This window comes from Thermothielavioides terrestris, chromosome 2, assembly GCF_000226115.1.
Source record: "Thermothielavioides terrestris NRRL 8126 chromosome 2, complete sequence".
Lineage (NCBI taxonomy): Eukaryota > Fungi > Ascomycota > Sordariomycetes > Sordariales > Chaetomiaceae > Thermothielavioides > Thermothielavioides terrestris.
In genome coordinates, this window is record NC_016458.1 from 6,116,668 (window position 1) to 6,136,004 (window position 19,337).

The window sequence follows — 19,337 nt, forward strand, 5'->3', positions numbered from 1 at the left end:
GTACTCCGTCACTTCAACGTATACCCCCTTCCTTCTAGGAGCCCCCGCTCCTAACAATAGCTCTCCTTCTCGATAGCGGCTATACTTTTTATAGCCATTTTAAGATTCTAATCGATATTATAGACGCTAGCACTTATATAGTCTAGAAGAATACTTAGTTTATAGCTCTTTTACAATGTACTAAGCTTATTATCTAGGACAAAGTTCTAATATAATATCGCTACTACTTTGAGGCTATCGACTATATATTATAAGACATTTACAACTATAATAGCCTATTTAGAGGGGTTCTAGTTGTATTAGGAAGGGACTTTATATAAATCCTACCTATTATCTACAATAGTAATAGGTATTATATTATTTAAGCCTATTTATAGAACTCGCCAATCTAGCCTTAGCTATAGGTCTAGAAACTAACTAAGAATATACGAGTATAAGGAGCTAATACTAACAACTATACTTTTATAAGTTAGTTGTAGGATCTAAGTTATAATCTTTACTTCTATAGTTCTATTAATCCCCTCCCCCCTTTATACTCTATTCTATATAGAAGTAGTTAGTTAATTAGGTCTATCCTATATACCTACTTAAATATACTATAATAGACTTGATAGTATTTATAAACTAAGCGATTCTTTGCCTTTACAATGCTACTATAAGCTCTATTAATATAGCTATTATTTCTTTAGTTCTAGGTTAGGAATTTCGATATCTCTCTATTAACGAGGTAGAAAACCCTCTTAACGCTAAGGATTTTAACGCTTCTATATTATCTCCTAATTTTTTATTTTCTTTAGACTTCGCTTCTATTCTATCTACTATCCTAACCTTAAAGGTTAAAGCCCCTATTCTTTTACTTCGAAACCTTGACCCTAGCAGTAGGCTCTATAATAGGACTTAGCTAGTTGTAACTTAGCTTACTTTGTCTATTATTAAAGGGCGAATCTTAATAAGTAACTTTGCTAGGTAGTTGTAGATAATTCTAAAGATTAAGTTAAGTTCTATAGAGAAGGACTTTCCTTATATTATTGTTTATAGGCAGTTTCTAATTCGCCTCTGCTTTGCAATAACTATTAATAAGTCTTAGAGGCAGTCTTTTTCTTATATTAGTATCGATTCTCAAGAGCCTATATTTTCTTATAGCTAGTTTTATATAGCTATATCTCAGGTTATAGATATTTATAATATTTATATATACTTATTAGATTTAGAGAAGCAAAGTAAGAAGTTTATAAACATTATATACCTAGAGGTACTAATATTATAATACAGTTGTCAAACGCTATTACAAATTCTTATAGTCAAGGTGTACTATATACTAACTAATGCTTTATACCTATATTAAATGCTATTATATACTCCTATAGTCTAGGTATATAACGCTATTCTAAATTCGATTCCTATATTCTAGGTATACAACGCTATTTTAGAATCTTACGCTCTAGGTATATAATGCTTTATACCTATAGCTAGTAAACACGTTTCTCTCCTCTATAATATATCCTTCGTAGACCTATCAAGTAGGTTCGTTATAACTTACATTCCCTAATTATATCTCCTTCCTCTATAGTTTGTCTACTACAGATATATTAAGTAGGTTAGCTATATCTCTAAGAGCCTCTATAAAGGTCTACTCTTCTTTTATAGATAGGTATAGAAAGAGCTTGCAAATAAGCTTAACGTAGCAATTAATACGTTTAATAAAGCTTGTAAGTTCGCTATATATAGTATAGCGTCTATCCTCTCTTAGATAACGTAAGCTATAATAGGTAGGTATAGCAAGGTCGTTATTCAATAGGTGTATAGCCTTCTCTCTAGCCTTATAACAACCATTATAGACAGGGGGCGTAAACTTATCTCTTAGAACAAGGTATATAGCAAAAGCTACTATTGTACAAAGAGTAGACTACGAAAGTATATATAGGTCGTTGAACTGCTAGGAGCTAACGGAAGATAATACGTCTATTGTAGAGTATAAACGTTTAGAGGAGATAACTACTTCGAGCTCTAACTTACACTTTGTAGGCGTAGTATAATATTTACATAGCTTAGATATTGGCTAAGGGGGGGGTAAAGGGGGAGGGGGAGGGGTCGGATCCTTTGTAATATAGCGTTTACAAAGTGTCTCTAACTCTATTATATATATATTAGCTACAAAGTATATTACAAATATATTAGGAGGACTATATTTACTACTTCCTTTAAAATAGCTATACCTAGTGCTACCTAAGTTGTAGTAGTAGCTAGCGTAGTAGCTATTACCTATATTGTTCTACGATATAACGTAGTTTATATATAGGCTTAGACCTTTATTATAATACTTATATTCGTTGTTATTAGGATCGTTGCCTATAATTTATATTAGTAGAGATTTAAGGTTAGTTGTATAGTCGAAGTTAATGTTATAGTACTTATCTAGATTATAAAGATCTATCTACAAATAGATATTGTAGACTATCTACAAATATATCAATGTTAGTATCCTATTATTATTATAGATCGCTATATATCTTAAACTTTAGTAGGTCCTATATATACTTTGTAGGCTTAGGAAAGTTTTATATAGCCTTGAGGATAACGTCCTTTATAAAGATGCCTACTAAGACCTTTATTTTACCGCCTTTATTCCCCTCTCTTTACACTTCTATAGCTATATCTTTAGCTTCGTTATCTTCCCTTTATACGTCTGTCATTGTAGTAGTCGATATAGATATAAGCGGCTTATAAGGGGTATCGCTATATTAGATATCTTCGTCTACTTTGATAGATAGTAAAGGCGAGTCTACTTCGTTGTTTAAAAGTATAGGAGGCATCTAATAGTCGTTAAAAATCGCTACTTATATATAGCAATTAAGCTAATATATATATAATTATATTCAATGGCTAGTTAGTCGATAGCAACGTAGTTATTAATTAGTTCGTTGTAAAGGATCTAGGTTTTTAGTTTCTAGGTATAGCGATTCTACTTCTATACGTAAGCGGCTTCTATATACGCGTTAGACTCGCTCCAATCGCCTAGGAAAAGCCTAGGAAAAGCCTAGAAAAGAGGTAACAGATCAGTAAATGCTTATAAATGCGCCACCAAGCCGAGCCGCAACGGATATACGCGGTTCTGTAGGATAAATATTGTATACGCTAGAAAAGGTGGGTACGTAGGTGTGGAAAAAGTGGGTGGTTGTGGAAAAAGTGGGTAGTTGTGGCACTGCCAAGAAAAAGGATTGAAATGGCTGCGCGCAGCCCGCGAAGCGGGCTGCCAACCCCTAGTTGACTATGCTACGCCCCAGTAGTGTAGTGTACACTAAGTGGTGAAGTGAAGCTATATACTGTTTAAGCGAGGCTGATGCCATGCGCGCAATGTCATAGAGCACCGCGTTGGCCAGGAAAAGGAGGGGCTCGACCTGGCCACCATTTGTCGATCGAGCGCCTCAGCCACAACGCTAGAAACACCATGTCGTCAACACCACCTTCGACAGCACCCACCACGCTGTATTCTCGAGATATGTCAAGCGGCCGGTGATGATTCCACATATGCCGCAAGCCGTCAACGAAGTCAGGACCCAAATACCACCATTCTGCATCGTTATAGGATCAACACTGTGAGGAGACAAAGCCAAACAGGGGGAAGCTGTTGTCGTTTGCAAGCACCAGGTTAAAGTGGGTCCAGAAAGTCTGCAACACACCCCCATTTTCCATAGGTTTGTCGCAGAATTCAAAAACAGATTCTACAATAGTAGCTCACACAACGCTTGCGCGCAGTATAGAGGGATCTAACTACATACCTATATTCGATGCTGTAGAATTCGAATCTAGTGTTAGATTGATAGCGCGTAATACGCATTGAGATATTGATAGATAAAATAATACAATAATATACGCTATAAACCCCTGCATTTTGTATAATTGAAGCGAAGCTTCAACGACGAGCCTTTCGCTAGGTATACTACTATATACACAGTGGAAGCGAGATGGAGGCTTTGCTTCATTTACTAAGCTTTCTCCTTCAGAGTTTTCATTGTAGCGATTAGATGCTACAGCTTCGACCCACCTACTAGCGCCAAGCCTTACCATATTAGGACCAAGCTTTCCTTTTTTCGGCTATGTCTAGCACAGTGTCAAACCTATAGCTATATAGAGGGGGTAGTATCTGCCTTCTAAAGTTGTTGACGGCTTTTTGTATAAATTGGAACATCAATTCTGCCTTGACTTCTCTTGAAGATGTAGTGTGGTAGGTATTGTCGAGGGTAGCGATAACATCATAGTGTTTGTGGCGTTGTGGCTGAGCTCCGCAAGCTAGTTCAACCACTGTAAGCCAGTTCGACCCCCGCAAGCAAGTTCAACCACCGCAAGCCAGTTCGACCACCGTAAGCCGGCTCGACCACCCGGGTTAGTAGTTAGGGTTCGGGTTAACGGTTAGGGTCAGGGTTAACGGTTAAGGTTCGTTTTTTTTTTTTTTTTTTTTTTTTTTTTTTTTTTTTTTTTTTTTTCCTTTTTTTTTTTTTTTTTTTTTTTTTTTTTTTTTTTTTTTTTTTTTTTTTTTTTTTAATAACGGTCGTCAGCTACAGTAGGCTGCGGGTGGCGATCGCATCGGCCTCGGCCCTATCAAGCTTCGCTTCATAACTTACTGGGGCGTAGCACAGTCAAGGGTCTTGTATACTTGTAACTTTACACTTATCAATATCTCAACGCGCATTGCGCGCCATCAATCTAACACTAGATTCGAATTCTACGGCATCGAATATGTGTAGTTAGATCCCTCGACACTGCGCGCAAGCTTTGTGTGGGCTACTGTTGTGGAATCTGTGTTTGGCTCTTCGAAAAAAAAAAAAAGAAAAAGAAAAGAAAAGAAAGAAAGAAAGCGTTGTTTAACTTGGCGCTTGCAAAACCCACTTTAACCTGGTGCTTGCAAACGACAATGGCCACGCAACTCCGCCCCCAAGACATGGGAAGCCGTCGCCAAGAGACGGCACAGCCGTGGCATCCAATCGCTGCAAAGATAATTCTGTAGGAAAAGGCCCAGTACCTGATATCCTTCCTCGCTTCCTCTGTGTTCACAGCACATATTCGAAAGGCTCGAAAGGCTCGACGAAAGGCTCGAAAGCACCGTCTGACAAATCTTCAGCTTACACAACAATCAACGTTAGCTAGCCGCGAATCGCGAGGTCCGGAGAAACTTGGGTCCGCTTACAAAACCCTCCATCTGTCTTGTTTCCTGCCTTTTCCGCATCAGACCCCGGATTTTGGATGCTCCAGTATGTCCAGGTACACTAGTGTAACTCTGCAGATACACTCATGATGAACCAACAGTAGGATCACCATCCCTGAAGCAGGTGATGCATCTAGGCAGATTAGACCCACCCAGGCAATCCTCGACTCAGCAGAGCCAGCTCCGTCGTAACACCTATAATCCGCGGACGAGTGGGCAAAGCGAGGAGTTGGTGTTCTGTCGCGTGCTGGTGTACACGTGACTCTACTTGCTAGGCTCCCTACGCTTAGGGGGTATATGTCAGCTCTGCCTATACATGTATATAGACCTCGGTGCTCCTCCCACCCTATATGAGAGGAGCACCTCCCTCAATATATATGTCTCTGTATCCTATATAGCCCTACTTCGCTACTCTCCTCAGTTATAAGCCTAGTTCGTATACAATACTTATAATAGCGGTATAGCCTAGTTAAGGCTATCCTTCTTCTTTTCTTTAATAACCACTTTAAGTCTTCTCGATCGTCAACAACTCTTATAAGTTTATATTACCCCTATCGTTTAGTCTAAACAACGTAGTACTTCTTAGTTTACTTTAAGATGCCTTTTAAAATTGAGAAAACCGTTATTGTTGCTGTTATAGCGCTTCTAGCCCTCGATAGCCCTAAAGACTAGCTGAGATGGATCTCTGCCGTTTGCTAAGAGGCTAACAATTTACGAGTTTAGTATATTATCGACCTAGACACCAAGCTCGCTATAGAAGCTAAGATGCTTGGCCTTCCTATATAGCCTACCTAGGGTACTACCCGTTAAGCGGTCTAGGATCGCTATCTTTAGACGTAGTACACTGCGCTATAAACCTAGAAGGTAGCCGATCTTAATACCCGTAGCTAAGAGCCTTAGTCAACCGAGCCTACTAAAGAGGAGATCCGCTACAAATTCCTTAAGCTATATAAGGCGTTCTCGAAATCTACTATCGACATTGTAGCGTTCTATATAGTCAATAAGCTCTATAAGATGATCAACGTATCTATTAGCGACTGCTATACCTATACCGTATATAATATTATAGAGGCTAAGAACATTACTAGCACCTATAGGTTTATCTAGACGCTACGTAAGATCATTGTACCTTTCAATAGCACTATCTTCATTGCGTTTGCTAAGGAATATATAGCTATACTCGCTAGAGGTAGCTAGAGCGGTATCGAGCCTAGGACTTAGATTCTTAAATATATTTCAGTCCTCTACTATACGAAGGTAGCTAATATCGCTATAGTCACTAATACGATAGTAGTTACTATGTTCCTTAAGACTATATAGAAATATCTAGATCCTAAGTAGACGACCTATACGTTGAAGGACATTAATGTAGCTAAGAAGCTTAGTGGAAAAGGACTAACTCTCCTTGATTTAGCTCTCTCGTTTAAAGTGATCCTCTAGGCTAAAGCGGTAGTCTACCTAAAGCCTAGAACCTACCCTATGCTTCTAAGAGCGTAGAATAGTTAGAAGAGTGGTTAGAAACGTAAGAAAAACCGTGACTACCTGTATATATCGAAGACTCGTCGCTATTAGTAGCTTCCTTTAGAGTGTCGGCAACTTCGGTACACTCTGATAGGGGAATCCCTAAACGGCGTAACGCTTTTAAGCGATATAGTAAATAGAGTACGTTAACGATTTGCTAAGGAGCGTTAGAACGACCTTTAGGTAGAGCTTTAAAAGCTTGGCTAAAAGATCTAAAATGTATCGTTAAACGCTAAAGCTACTAGTTCTAATAGTAGTATAGGTCCTTTATTTCTAGGAGTGCTCTAGGTATACGTTGTTATCGATCTAGTAATTGTAAATGAGCTTAAAGGAGTGTATAGCGTATTTGTATCTCTTGAGTTTAGCCTATATCCGCTTAGTAAATGTATTCTATTTAACAACTATAGAACGATCAATCTTGTTAATGATAGGGCTCTCCTTGTCTTTGGCACGTTCGTTAAGATAAGCGGTAAAACTGTTGAGGCTAGTACTATATCTTTCCCTATCTCTAGCTATAGCAAATGGATTATCAAGAACATTTTGAACGGTGTACGTAGCTTAAACACTGAGGACCTTGTTATAGACAACGTTGCTATTGTAGAAGGCTTTTACGTCAATATCGTCTTTAAGAGATGCCTTTAAGTATAGGGCGCTTAGTACTATAGTCTAGATTGTATACTACGTTGGGGAACATTGGAAAAGAGTATTGTACTTAGGCAACTAGTTGAGAAGTTCAACTTGACCTTCTTACAATATAACGCTCTTTCCTCCTACTTTAATGCTTTTAGAGCACTTTCTAGAAGCTTTGTTAGACTTATAACTAGGAACGCTATAGTTGTAAAGAACTTTGGGAGGGGTAGGCCTTCGAAGGACCTACTCCTAGAAAGAGAAGACCTAGCTACTCTCTAGTACATTAGAGCTAATTATCTAAGTTCAGAGGCGTTGGAACATCTCGTCTTGAACGCCAGAGGTATACGGATTTATAGGCCTCGTAGGCTAGAATACGAGGTATATACGTAGATATATATGGAATAGGTTATTTCGCGTCGCCTACTATCGAAGCTATCACTACGCCTATTTTAGAGGGTCTCTTAGGACCTATTCGATTTTCTAAGAGCGCTTAATAGCTCGAACTAGCTACTAGTTATCAAAGACGAGTATAGTAGGAAGCTCTTCGCGATTCCTCTTATATATAAGATATACGATAGTATATACAATGAGCTTATTCGCTTTGAACGCTAGGTAAAACGCTAATTTGGGTTGCTTATTTATAAGATTAGGTAGAACGGCGACACTAGTGTTATCGGCATCAAAGGATATACTATATATGAGCTTTGGGTATAGGAGCAGAGCATTGATTTAGAGGTTATACCTTTAGATACTAAGGAGCCTAATAGCGGTTTAGAACGTATAGGCAAGGAACTTATTACTAAGAGCATCGCAATACTTATAGGCGCTAGACTTCCTTAGAACCTATAGCTAGAATCGACGGTTGTAGCTATGTACTTATATAGCATTAGCCTAAGTCGCGTTCGTAACTATTGTTTACTAAACGAGGTGCTCGACTCTTAGTTTAAGCATTGGTTCCACTAGTATTAGCCTAGTCTAGTATATACGCTAACTACCGACCTACGCCTAAACTGGGGCAACGTTTATATATATAGCTACTGAGTGTACCTACTAACGAAAGAACGTAAAAAGGGGATTAAGAGGCGTACTAGGAAGGTTAAACCTAGAACGTATATCGGGTATCTTATTGGATATAGGGCGTCTAACATTTACTATATTTAGATATTGAAACTTAGGAAGGTCATTACAATATACAATGTAACCTTTGACGAACGTACGTTCTACTAGGAGAGCGAAAAGTAGTTTGATACTCAATCAGTGGTAGTCGCTAGAAAGGTTGTTGAGCTTATCGAACTCCCTATAGAGCCTTAGGACGCTAAGGCAGTGCTATTTAGAGTTATAGATGCCTATAAAGACTCTATGATAGTTCCTAGCTCTCTAGGATATCTAGGGGGTATAGTTAAATAGGAACTAGAAGGGTAGGCTCCTCCCTACTCTCTATTTTGTCTAGGGGGTATAGAAGTACTTGAGTATCGTGGCTAGAGTTTGGATAAGGAGCCTACTAGTAGTCTTTATACTCTAGAACCAACTTCGGAGCTACGCTAGGAACGTCTAGATATATCTAGAGAGAGCGGCCCCCCTATTAATCACGGAGCTAGCAGTGACAGTAGAACGGTAGAAACTATATTATTGGAGGCCTTTAATACAGTTATCGAAGACGCTAATAGCAGTGTTGCTAGTAGTATAGCTAGGAGTGCTAGCTAGGGTAGTACAATAGTAAGTACTACTATAGTCGATACTCCTAGTAGCGATAAGGAGGTCGACTACCTTGGCGATTAGCTAGAGGCTTTAGATAACTAGGAAGACGCCTTAAACTATAGTTCTTAGCCTGATTTTGGAATACCTATAGCCTAGTTAGCGAAAGAGAAGTGTAAGTATATATATAAGACTTACGGACTACCTATTCGTTAGTTAAGACGGATCTATAGACAGTCTTCTAGCGGCGGTGTAGGTAGAAGTAGCGGTCTAGTGTACTTTGTAGCCCCTATGTACTATAAGGAGGGTATCGATATACTAGATTAGTATATATAGCATTCGTTTAGCTATATATTTTTAGATAACCTTGTAAACGCTTTGTAGAAGGGCGATAGTATCTAGTACTATACACTATATATGGTTTTTACAACGGTAGTCCACTAATATTGTAATACGCGTCCTAGGGCAACGCTAAGTAGGCCTAGAGTATATTTCGACGACTTCGCTAAGCTTCTTAAGCGCTAGAAGGATCTCGCCAACTACCTTTAAGGGCGTAAGTTTATAAAGGCGGTTAAGGAAGAGATTCGTAATCTCGTCAATAGAAAGATATAGTATAAAATATAGTGTGAGACCTTCAAGGGGAAACCACTGCCTCTAAAGTGGGTTTTCATCTATAAATTCGATTAAGATAGCAACCTTAAGAAGTATAAGTTACGTATCTATGTTCGTAGGGATCTTTAGGAGCTTACTACTTTGTAAAGCACTTATATAGCTATACTCGTAGTATACTCGTTCTATACAATGATAGCTATCGCTATATAGTTTGATCTTAAGGTCAAGTAGTTCGACGTAGTGTAGGCGTTCTTAAACGCCGATCTACCTAAGGGTATTGTCTATAAGATGCCTAAGGGGTTCGAAGAGCCTAGATTTCTTATAGAACTGTAGAGAGCTCTATATAGCTTGCAAGAGTCTCTGTTGCTCTAGTACCGAGAGTTCTCTAGCGTACTTCGGAAGCTTGGCCTTACAGCTTCGCCTAAGGAACTATACTTGTTCTTCGACTGCCAACGACATATACTTATACTATTCTACGTAGATAACTATCTAGTCTTCTACTATAGAGACTATATAGAAGAGGCTTAGAGGATTATCGATACTCTAAAAGCGAAGTACAAAGTATATAAGAAGGGGGACGTAGCTTAGTTCCTAGGTATTAGAGTAATCCGCGACCGTATACAACGTAAGATCTAGCTTTGCCTTGACTAGTACATTGAGAAGATTGTAAAGCGTTTTAGTCTCGTAGATTAAATCACTTTTCTAAGTATCCCTCTCCCTATAATAGAGCTTCGTAAGTTCATTGGTATAGCTACTTAAGTATAGATCAAACTGTACTAGGAGCTTATTAGATTACTGCTCTATATTGTAGTCGTACTATATATAGAAGTTGCGTTCTTAGCTTCGTTGCTCTTATACTTCTTGACGAACCCCTTAGGAATATATATCAACATCGTAAAGTATATAATCTTCTACCTCTTTAGTATACGCTTCTTCGCTATTTAGTTTAGGGGTATACTGTAGGATATTGCTCCTATATAGATCCTACTTATCGTAGAGGACGTATCGTATATAGATGACCCTAATATATATAGGTCGTTATACAACTACCTTATCTCTCTGTTCGATAGGCTTATTCATTGGAAGGCTATATACTAGGATATAGTTACTACTTCGTCTATAGAGGCGGAGCTCCTCGCTCTGTCCGCTATAGTATAGGAAACGATAGCGTTTAAACGCTTCTTTAGCGATTTACAACTTAAGTTAGGTATACCTTAGACTATGTTCTATAACAATATATAGACTATTCGCCTTATAGTAGGCGAGAATAAACATATTAGTACTTATCTATATTATATTGATATCTATAATATATAGTTGCGTTAGGAATATATAAAGGGATCTTTCGAGGTTGTATATTTATCAACTATAAAGATGCCTATAGATAGATTTACAAAGGTATTGACTTACTAGAAGTTTAAACACTTTAGGGAGCTCTTTAATCTATAGGATATACGTTATATAGTTTAGGGAGACGATTAAAGAGATAGGAATATAAGGTATAAATAAAAATAAACTAAAAATAGGAGTGTATACTAGTATAAAATAGACTAGGGGGTGCCTATACCTATAAAACAATAAATAAAAATATAAGACTACTTACTACCCTTCTTCTTCTTAGGGATAAGTATAGCGAGTATCGCTATAGCTATACTACGTACTAGCGTATCTAGGTCAAAGCCCGGAGTAGCCTCCTCCTTATCCTTATCCTCATCTTTGTCCTCCTCCTTGCTCTCCTCCTTCTTAGCCTTCTTAGCCTTCTTGATAGGCGTAGCCACCTTCGCCTTGCCTTTACCCTTGCCCTTGGTAGGCGTAGGCGTGTACTTCTCGTTATTATCGTCATCGTTATCGTTAGCGTCAACGTCCTTACCCTCTATAGTGAGAAGAGTATATAGAGTAGTACGTAGATTCTTCTAGTCCTATTATATATAGTTAGAACAGTACTTTTCCTTTGTTATTTCGTTTATTGTTACTTATAAGATTAGGCTTAGGGGCTTAGTGCCCCTATATTATAGCTAAGAACTGCTTAGCGATTAGGAGGACGTTGTTAAGACTACTCTATTAGTATAGTACACTTATCGACTATACTAATACACTTATATAGGGTAATACTTCTTACTATATATATAGCGTATATATTGGACAGCTTTGCTAGGGGCCTCCTAGCACTCTCTATTGCTTTTACTATATATAGTAGACTTAAGGTAGCCGAGGTAGGGCACCTCTCTAAGGGCGCCCTCCTCCTCCTCTTCCTCCGAAGAGGAGGAGGAGGAGGGGGGTATTATACGCTTGGAGAGGGTCTTTGGTATAGCGGGGGTCTTAGGCGTAGCGGGGGTCCTACTACGAGTGTCAGATACATAGATATACATATCGCATCGGCTAGGCAATCTACAGTGTACTTACTTCTTATTAGCGCTAGCGCTAGACTTAGAGGGGGTGGCTAAGAGCGGGGTAGGCTTATTCTTAGCCGCCTTGGTAGTATAGGCCTTCTCAAGGGCGGCGAGGTATATAGTAGACAATATAGCTATTATTATTGTTGTTGATATTATTGTTATTGTTGCTAATACTACTACTATTGCTTATAGTCTATAGAGAAAGAGTTTAAAAGAAGGTTTAAGGCGTATTTACTATAATTATATACTTCTAGGAGTATAGCTATCGACTAGCTTATAGCATTGCAGTATTGTCTATATAGCGCAAATACAACAAAGGGCAACAATAGTAGGTATATATTTAAGACGTTGGGCAACAATAGCTACAATGGTGTATACCTAAATGATTATAACGCTCAATTACACGATATAAACCTATAATCAAGGCGATACAATTCAAAATACAATTTAATAGCATGTCTAAATGAAGGATAGGAATAGATCGTATAGCGCAATTAGGAAATGTGTACAATACGACCAATGGCGTTTATATCAATGTCAATAATAGCGCCCTTGAATGTCAACAATAGAACCTCTAAATCTAACTATATACAACGTACTATATAGTTCGCCAACGTAGGTAGCTAGACAATGTTTATACAATGGCGTAGCAACACTTATATAATAGCTACGATTGTACACAATAGCAAGATCAATACTAGAGGCTATAGTTCAATGCGCCTAGCAATACGAGCTCCAGAGTTAGTGCCCAGTATACGTATTCTATAGATAGCCTCTTGCGAGCTTGTCTAGGGGGTATATCGCGTACTGGTATATACGTGACTCCACTTGCTAGGCTCCCTACGCTTAGGGGGTATATGTCAGCTCTGCCTATACATGTATATAGACCTCGGTGCTCCTCCTACCCTGTATGAGAGGAGTACCTCCCTCAATATATATGTCTCTGTATCCTGTATGGCCCCACTTCGCTGCTCTCCTCATGTTCTTCCAGCTTCGCCGTCTTAGGAAATGCGGAGGCTCACGTATATATTATTATTATTATTATTAATCTTACACCGAAGGGGCTCTAAGCGCCCCGCCACTAAGGGCAAGCGGTCCCTCCACCTCTATATACACCACTCACGCGTAGCGCCCGCGCTGCGCCCCGCTGCGCAGAGCGGGCTTCCCAAGGTTCCATCGATCCAACTCGCCGGAACTCACCGCTCACGTATATATATTGAGAATCTTCTGCCTCAACCTTGCCCACGAAAGATCATCAGCTTCCCACGCGTTCTTCGAGTCCGGTCGCCACCTTGAAGTTCTCGACCACAACTGCGTGCAAGTTTTTCTGCACTCAAGACAGACAAAGCACCCAACATGTCCAGCCTTTCTATCCCTCCCGAACGAGGCCAGCAGGTGCTCGCCGACCTGGCCGCCAGGTTTGACCGCATTTCCGTCCCTTTCAAGACGGTCAACAGCACACCGATCGAGGCAGCCATCTTTGTCCCGAAAAGCCTCACGTCGGTCACCGAAACGCAGAAGCTGCCGGTGCTCGTGCACTTTCACGGTGGAGGCCTGCTGATGGGTGGAAACCCCGAGCCCTTCTTCCTCCCCGACTGGTAATGATGTTGTCCTCTGCCTCACCTCATAAGTACCGCCCCTCGAACCTCCCGCTGATCCGCCCATCCAGGGTCCGCGACCTCGCGTACACCACGCCCGCCCTCTTCATCTCCCCGGCGTACCGGCTGATCCCCGAGTCCCGCGCCGTCGACGCGCTCGACGACGTCGGCGACTTCTGGACCTGGCTGCACGCCCACCTCCCCGCCACCATCAGCGCCCACTGGCCGCATCTGACGGCAGACCTCGGCCACATCGCCGCCGTGGGCGAAAGCGCGGGCGGCTACCTGGCGATGCAGTCGGCGCTGCTCTTCAGCCGCACGGCCAAGCTCCGCGCCGCCATCGCGCAGTACCCGGGCCTGTACCCGGACCTGACGGGGTTCGCGGACCGGCCGAAGACGGCGGACCCGAAGTTCGACGCCCTCGTGGCCGAGTACGTCAAGAACACGGCGCCGGGCGCGATCCGCGTGTCGTCGCCGTGGCCCGAGAAGGTCGAGCTGTTCGGCGCCGTGATGAGCAACGGCTTGCTGGCGCAGGTGTACGGCGAGGACAAGGAGGGCCGGCTGACGCTCGGGTACGCGCTCGCGCGCGCCGAGGAGGTGCCGCCGCCCGTGTGGGTCATCCAGGGCGACGACGACCACCTCGTGAGTAAGGCCTGGACCGACGAGGTGGTGGAGAGGATCAGGAAGGAGAAGCCCCGCGCGACGATCAAGTACACGGTGCAGCCGGGAGATCATGGGTTTGATGGGCTCAGTAGGCTGGATGATGACTGGGTGAAGGAAGGGGTCGACTTTGTCAAGGGGTACTGGCTGTGAGGCCGATTTTTTTTAAAAAAAAAAAAATGAAGAAAAGAAAGAACGAAAGAAGAAAAACATTCGTAGATGCAAAATAACTACCCAAGACATTAACTAAACTCTCCGCTCGTAATCCACACCATCCGGCTGCTTGATAAATTCTCAAGGTATCCCATCTGACCAAATAAATCCATTGCGAAGAGCTCCTCAGTATGTCGGTTGCCTGCTCCGACTAGGTAAGTAGGTAAGGTAGGTAGCTTGCTTCCTGTTGGTCAGCGTGGAGGCAGACAGATGCCCCGCGCACCACGCGCTGTAGGCCTCAGTGCATGGTTGTCGCCGTTTTAAAGTTCCGCGATAGCGGCCAAGGTGCCGTGTCTCAAGTTTCCGTTCCCGACTCGGCGTCCGAAAAAGCGACAGATGCATCATGGCGGCCAAGGCAAAGCCACAGGCCCAATACCAGCACTTTGTGCCGCAGTTCCTGCTCAAGAACTTTGCCCATCCATACAAGCCCGATGGCGGCGGCTCGAGACGGCGCAAGGACGGCGCGGGACGCAAGTTTGAGAAGGGCATGTACCCCAACGACCCGGTCGTGCGGCATCTCGACCTCGTCGCCGACCAGCCTGCCATCTGCGAGAAGCCGGTCAAGCGCATCCTCGGCCAGATCAACGTGTACCAGGACACCAGCAAGCCGACGGACCAGCAGCAGCACATCGAAGAGATGCTCAGCAAACTGGAAGCCAGCGCAAGCCAGATCATCCGCAAAATCACCAAGGCGTTCGAGCAGAAGGAGGCCGGCCTCTGGCTGACGCGTAGCGAGCGTGATCTCCTACGCAAATTCCTCTTCCTTCTCAAGTACCGCTCAGATGGCTTCCGGCGCCGCTTCTTCCATCAGGACCCGGAGAGCTACAGCGAGAACGACAGATTACTGCTGCGCGAGTACATGGCCAAGCACGGCTTCAAGCGGCCGCTGGATGTCTGGTTCCACAACATCAAGTGCATCATTGAGCTGGAGATGGATCCCGAGCGAAAATGGGCTCGTGAGCTCCGCAACCGCATGTATCCCGAAGATGCCCTCTGGTTCCTGAGCCACGTCGAGTTTTCGTACATGGCCATCTGCACGCCATCCAACCCCGAGGACGAGTTTATCCTCACGGACAACTGCTACGGTATCTTCGAGGGACCTAACCACTACGTCCAGGATGCCCACACAAGCGAGGTTGGCGGCGGAGCCTACACGCCACTCCACGAGTTCGCACCGCTGTCACCCAAGCTGGCCATCGTCCTCCGAAGCCATGTCCTGCCTAACCCGCTCGAGGATGCAAACCCGATCACCAAGGCCTGGCGCGAGTTTCATCGATTTCTCGCGGTCGACATCGTCTACGACTATGAAGTCACGTCGCTGCTGGCCGACCTCCCGATTGAAAAAGCGACAAATAACTATACTCGCATCGAGGACGGCCGCATATATCCGCTCCGCCTCGAGAACTGGCGGCCAAGCCAAGACCACAAGTTCTGCTTCAGGTTCTTCCCTATCAGCTCCGACCACGTGCACACCATCAATGCTATCCTGCTCGACCATGTTGCCCCCTGCACCTGCGTCGTGTTCGAGTCTCAGGCGAGCTTCGCGCGGACGTTGGAATGGTACCTCACGGCCCCGTGCGACATCGGGAAGAGAATATTCCCCTCAGACTTTGACGGCCGCGGGGCGTGCTTGAAGAAGTTGGAGAGCGTGTCGCGGAGCCTGGGGTCCGCAAAGGAGACAGTCTGGATGAGCTTGCCGGACCCCCCGGCCGTGGACTACGAAGCGTTTCTCGCCGCAAGGTTAGAGCAAAAGCGGCTAATGAATCGCTGGTTGGACGGTGAGGAGGAAATTCCCAGGGGATTGGCAGGACAGTATCAGAGGCACCGGAAGCCCGATTCGCCAACAGGAGGAGTGTATTCGCTCCTAGGCAAGTCCAGGGACGACGAATGCCCTATAGCAGTCGAAATACTGACCATTTTGAGGTGGCTCCGTCCACACCATGATGGAGGACCTAACGCAAGCCCAGAGAATGTGGACGCTGCGAGTCAAAATCGACGCGTGGTCCGAAGGTCGAGTCGACGAGAAGATACGGCAGCGCAATCGAGAGCTGCTCCTGGACGCCTATCTGCGGCTCCCGCCGAGACGCGTGTGGTCGTTTGTCAAGTTCGCTAGGCTCTTCATTCTCAGCTCCGATCCGACCCTCGATTACAAGCGCGAAGACGGCTTACCTGAAGCAGAGGACATCGTGGCACGAGGTATGCCGGGGCCACAAAACCTTGGAAATTCGCTCCTCCCTGGAACCGGGTCACTGACGACAACATACAGCGATCGGCCTCGTCAAGCCTGACCGTCGCTCAAGCCTTGTCTACATTGCAGGAATGAACGACATCGACCTCAGGAGGAGGCCATGGCTTGACCTCTGGAATCCATTTACGGACGATGTCGTCCAGGCAGTGGGGCTCCCCAGAGTCTACTTCTCTCTACATATGATTCTCTTCAACACACCGGGTGGGTAACCTGTGAATTGACGCTCTTTTCGCAAATGCCCCTTGCTTACCGACGCTCCGTGATAAATAGGTTACATCAGAGACTGCGGTAATATGCCACACTCCCCGCCAACTGCCGGGCTACATATTGTGCTAACAGCCCCGTCAGGCATCCCCGAGGTCGAGGAACTGGCCTGCCAGGCGCAGCGCGAGATCGTGCGCATGGGCGGGTTTAACAGTCCGGGACCGCGCATAGGCACGTTTGGGCACGGGGAAAAGATCGAGCTGCTGACTCGCGCCATGGTCAGAGAGAGATTCATGGACGCCCTCAAGGGGAGGCTGGAGGAACCAGTGCTTCGAGAGCTCCGCTCTGTCCTCTTCGGGATTGCCTATCCGACTCCTCCCCCCGGTTGGCAGTGCAGCTCTTGATACAGGGACACCGATTGGAAGGTATTCAAGTTGAATCTTTGAGCACAGGGTTCTAGGCAATGGATAGTTGCAGCAATGGGGATGGCGGTCCAGAAAGGATATAGTTTGAATCAAGAGGGCCAAGTTTCCCCTTTTCACCGATCACCGCAAAGATGGTCTCGCACATTCCGATACCTAAGACAGGCATAATTCCGCGTAAGGGAGCAGTCCAGACGGGGCCTATTCGCTGCTTCTTCCATCCGTCACCGGATGCTTGCTCTTGGCCGCCGCCGACTTGCTGTCTCGGTGCATCTTCCTCAGCCTCCGGATCTCAGACCAAAGCGCCACCAGCATCCACAGCGCCCACATAATGGCCGGCACGATGGCGTATACCCGCTTAGCGGAGGCCGACGCGTTTGCCAGGTACAGACCCAGCCCACCATTGATGATCCCGAGGGTAATCCCGACCCGCCCGATGGCCAGATGCAGGTACGACCACAGCTGCCGCCTCTGCACCCTCTTGTACACCCTGTGGTGGACGAATCCCACAACGGGCTGGATGACCAGCAGCGCGAGCAGCACGAGGCCGATGATGGGGTGGTAACGCGTCGACGGGTTTTGCAGCTGCAAAAACAATCATTCAAGTCAACCACCATTCTCCCCTCAAGTCCTCACCCAGCCCCTGGAACACCTCTCGCTCGCTGAACCAGTTACTTACCAGCCCGCCACCCTCGGGAATCCGAACCCTCACCACGAGGTCGATGCCCAGCCCCGCGGCCGCGACGTACACGCCCCACGCGAGCAACTGCACCGCCACGTGCGTCCACACAGCCGGCCGGCCGGCCGGCAGCACGCGCAGCAGGATGGCGCCGAGGGGGAACAGCAGCACCATGGCCAGCGCGGCGAGGATGCCGTGAATGCGCCGGTGAGCCAGCGCCAGCTCGATGTCGAAGCCTGCTGCGCGGTCGGCGCCGCCGCCGCCGCCGTCGCCGCCACCACCGAAGGGCCCTAAACCGCCGCCGTTGTTGTTGCTGCTATCGCCGCCGCCTCCTCCGCCGCTGCCTTGGTGGGGGTAACCGCCGCCGGGCCAAAAGGAGGAGGGGTCGCCTCCGGTAGCCCCGCTGCTCGCATCGCTGCCTCCGCCGCCTGCTCCTCCGGGGAAGTGATGTGCGTTGTTGTCGGTGCTCGCCGAGGACCTCCTTCCGGGCACGGAGCTGAGGTGGGGTGCGTGTGCTGGTGCCAAGACGGCTCCGTATGCCTGGTCAGGGGTGGTTCGGGAGGATAAGGCGAGGACCGTCAGCCACGCGAGGGCTGAAAGGGCCAGTAAACGGTTAGATGCTCGGTGACGCATGCTTGTTGCCTGGTCTGAGTAGTTCTCTGATGAAGCGAGAAGGATACCAGCTGCAAAAGGGTTTCTCAGCTATGGTTGTAAATTAAAGAGCAACAAGAAGTCTGGGTGTGTAGGTAACGGATGGTTGGGAGTATATCAACATTTAGAACAGCATCGTGTAATAACACTTGTCGAATATCCGCCGCCGACCTGACTTTCGGAGTTCCCGCCAAGGCTGTGCCGCAGCTTCAAGGCCGCAGACAGCTCCCTCGCCACCTCGGGGTGTGCATGTTGCAACTTTCCCAGGCGACACACACTGCCGGCAGTTTTACCCAGCCACTGATACGCTGTGGGGCTTGTTTGAACCACGCGTTCGGGGCGGCACGGCAGCATGCCCCTATCCGATTTGCAGGCTGACCTGTCGATGAAGAGCGGCTCGGGACCGAGGGGGCTTTGGTGTAAGCCGAATTCTGAATACCGGTAGTAATCGGTCGACTTCGACCAGCACCCCACAGCCATGAGCGTGTGTGCGACGGGTGCTGTCATCCTGTGCAAGGGTCTAGAAGCCAACGGAGGAAGCAGAGAAGAGAACGTGGAAGTAGGAGGCACAATTGATTATGTCGTTGACTGTTACACACTGGCAACTC

The 19,337-nt window shown here is 45.3% G+C and overlaps 4 protein-coding genes across 4 annotated transcripts; 2 read left to right on the forward strand and 2 right to left on the reverse strand.

Annotated features, from left to right (window-relative positions):
• Window positions 1–11,211: 11,211 nt before the first annotated feature.
• Window positions 11,212–13,035, reverse strand: THITE_110550 (uncharacterized protein; the record flags this gene model as incomplete). The annotated part of the gene is made up of 7 exons (XM_003652842.1): window positions 11,212–11,228; window positions 11,265–11,277; window positions 11,323–11,534; window positions 11,847–11,998; window positions 12,065–12,185; window positions 12,654–12,677; window positions 12,978–13,035. 7 exons carry the CDS (start codon window positions 13,033–13,035, stop codon window positions 11,212–11,214), a joined length of 597 nt encoding a protein of 198 aa, XP_003652890.1.
• Window positions 13,036–13,196: 161 nt separating this feature from the next.
• THITE_2114706 (uncharacterized protein) lies at window positions 13,197–14,564 on the forward strand. The gene is made up of 2 exons (XM_003652843.1): window positions 13,197–13,652; window positions 13,724–14,564. The coding sequence occupies exons 1-2, from the start codon at window positions 13,411–13,413 to the stop codon at window positions 14,463–14,465; spliced, it is 984 nt and encodes a 327-aa protein (XP_003652891.1). The 5' UTR covers window positions 13,197–13,410; the 3' UTR covers window positions 14,466–14,564.
• A 304-nt stretch (window positions 14,565–14,868) lies between these two features.
• On the forward strand, window positions 14,869–17,381 carry THITE_2144086 (uncharacterized protein; the record flags this gene model as incomplete). The annotated part of the gene is made up of 3 exons (XM_003652844.1): window positions 14,869–16,303; window positions 16,449–16,721; window positions 17,113–17,381. The coding sequence occupies 3 exons, from the start codon at window positions 14,869–14,871 to the stop codon at window positions 17,379–17,381; spliced, it is 1,977 nt and encodes a 658-aa protein (XP_003652892.1).
• Window positions 17,382–17,639: 258 nt separating this feature from the next.
• On the reverse strand, window positions 17,640–18,351 carry THITE_31826 (uncharacterized protein; the record flags this gene model as incomplete). Its single annotated transcript, XM_003652845.1, has 2 exons — window positions 17,640–17,984; window positions 18,115–18,351. Coding segments are annotated over 2 exons (582 nt in total), but the record flags the coding sequence as incomplete, so codon positions are not given.
• Window positions 18,352–19,337: the final 986 nt, after the last annotated feature.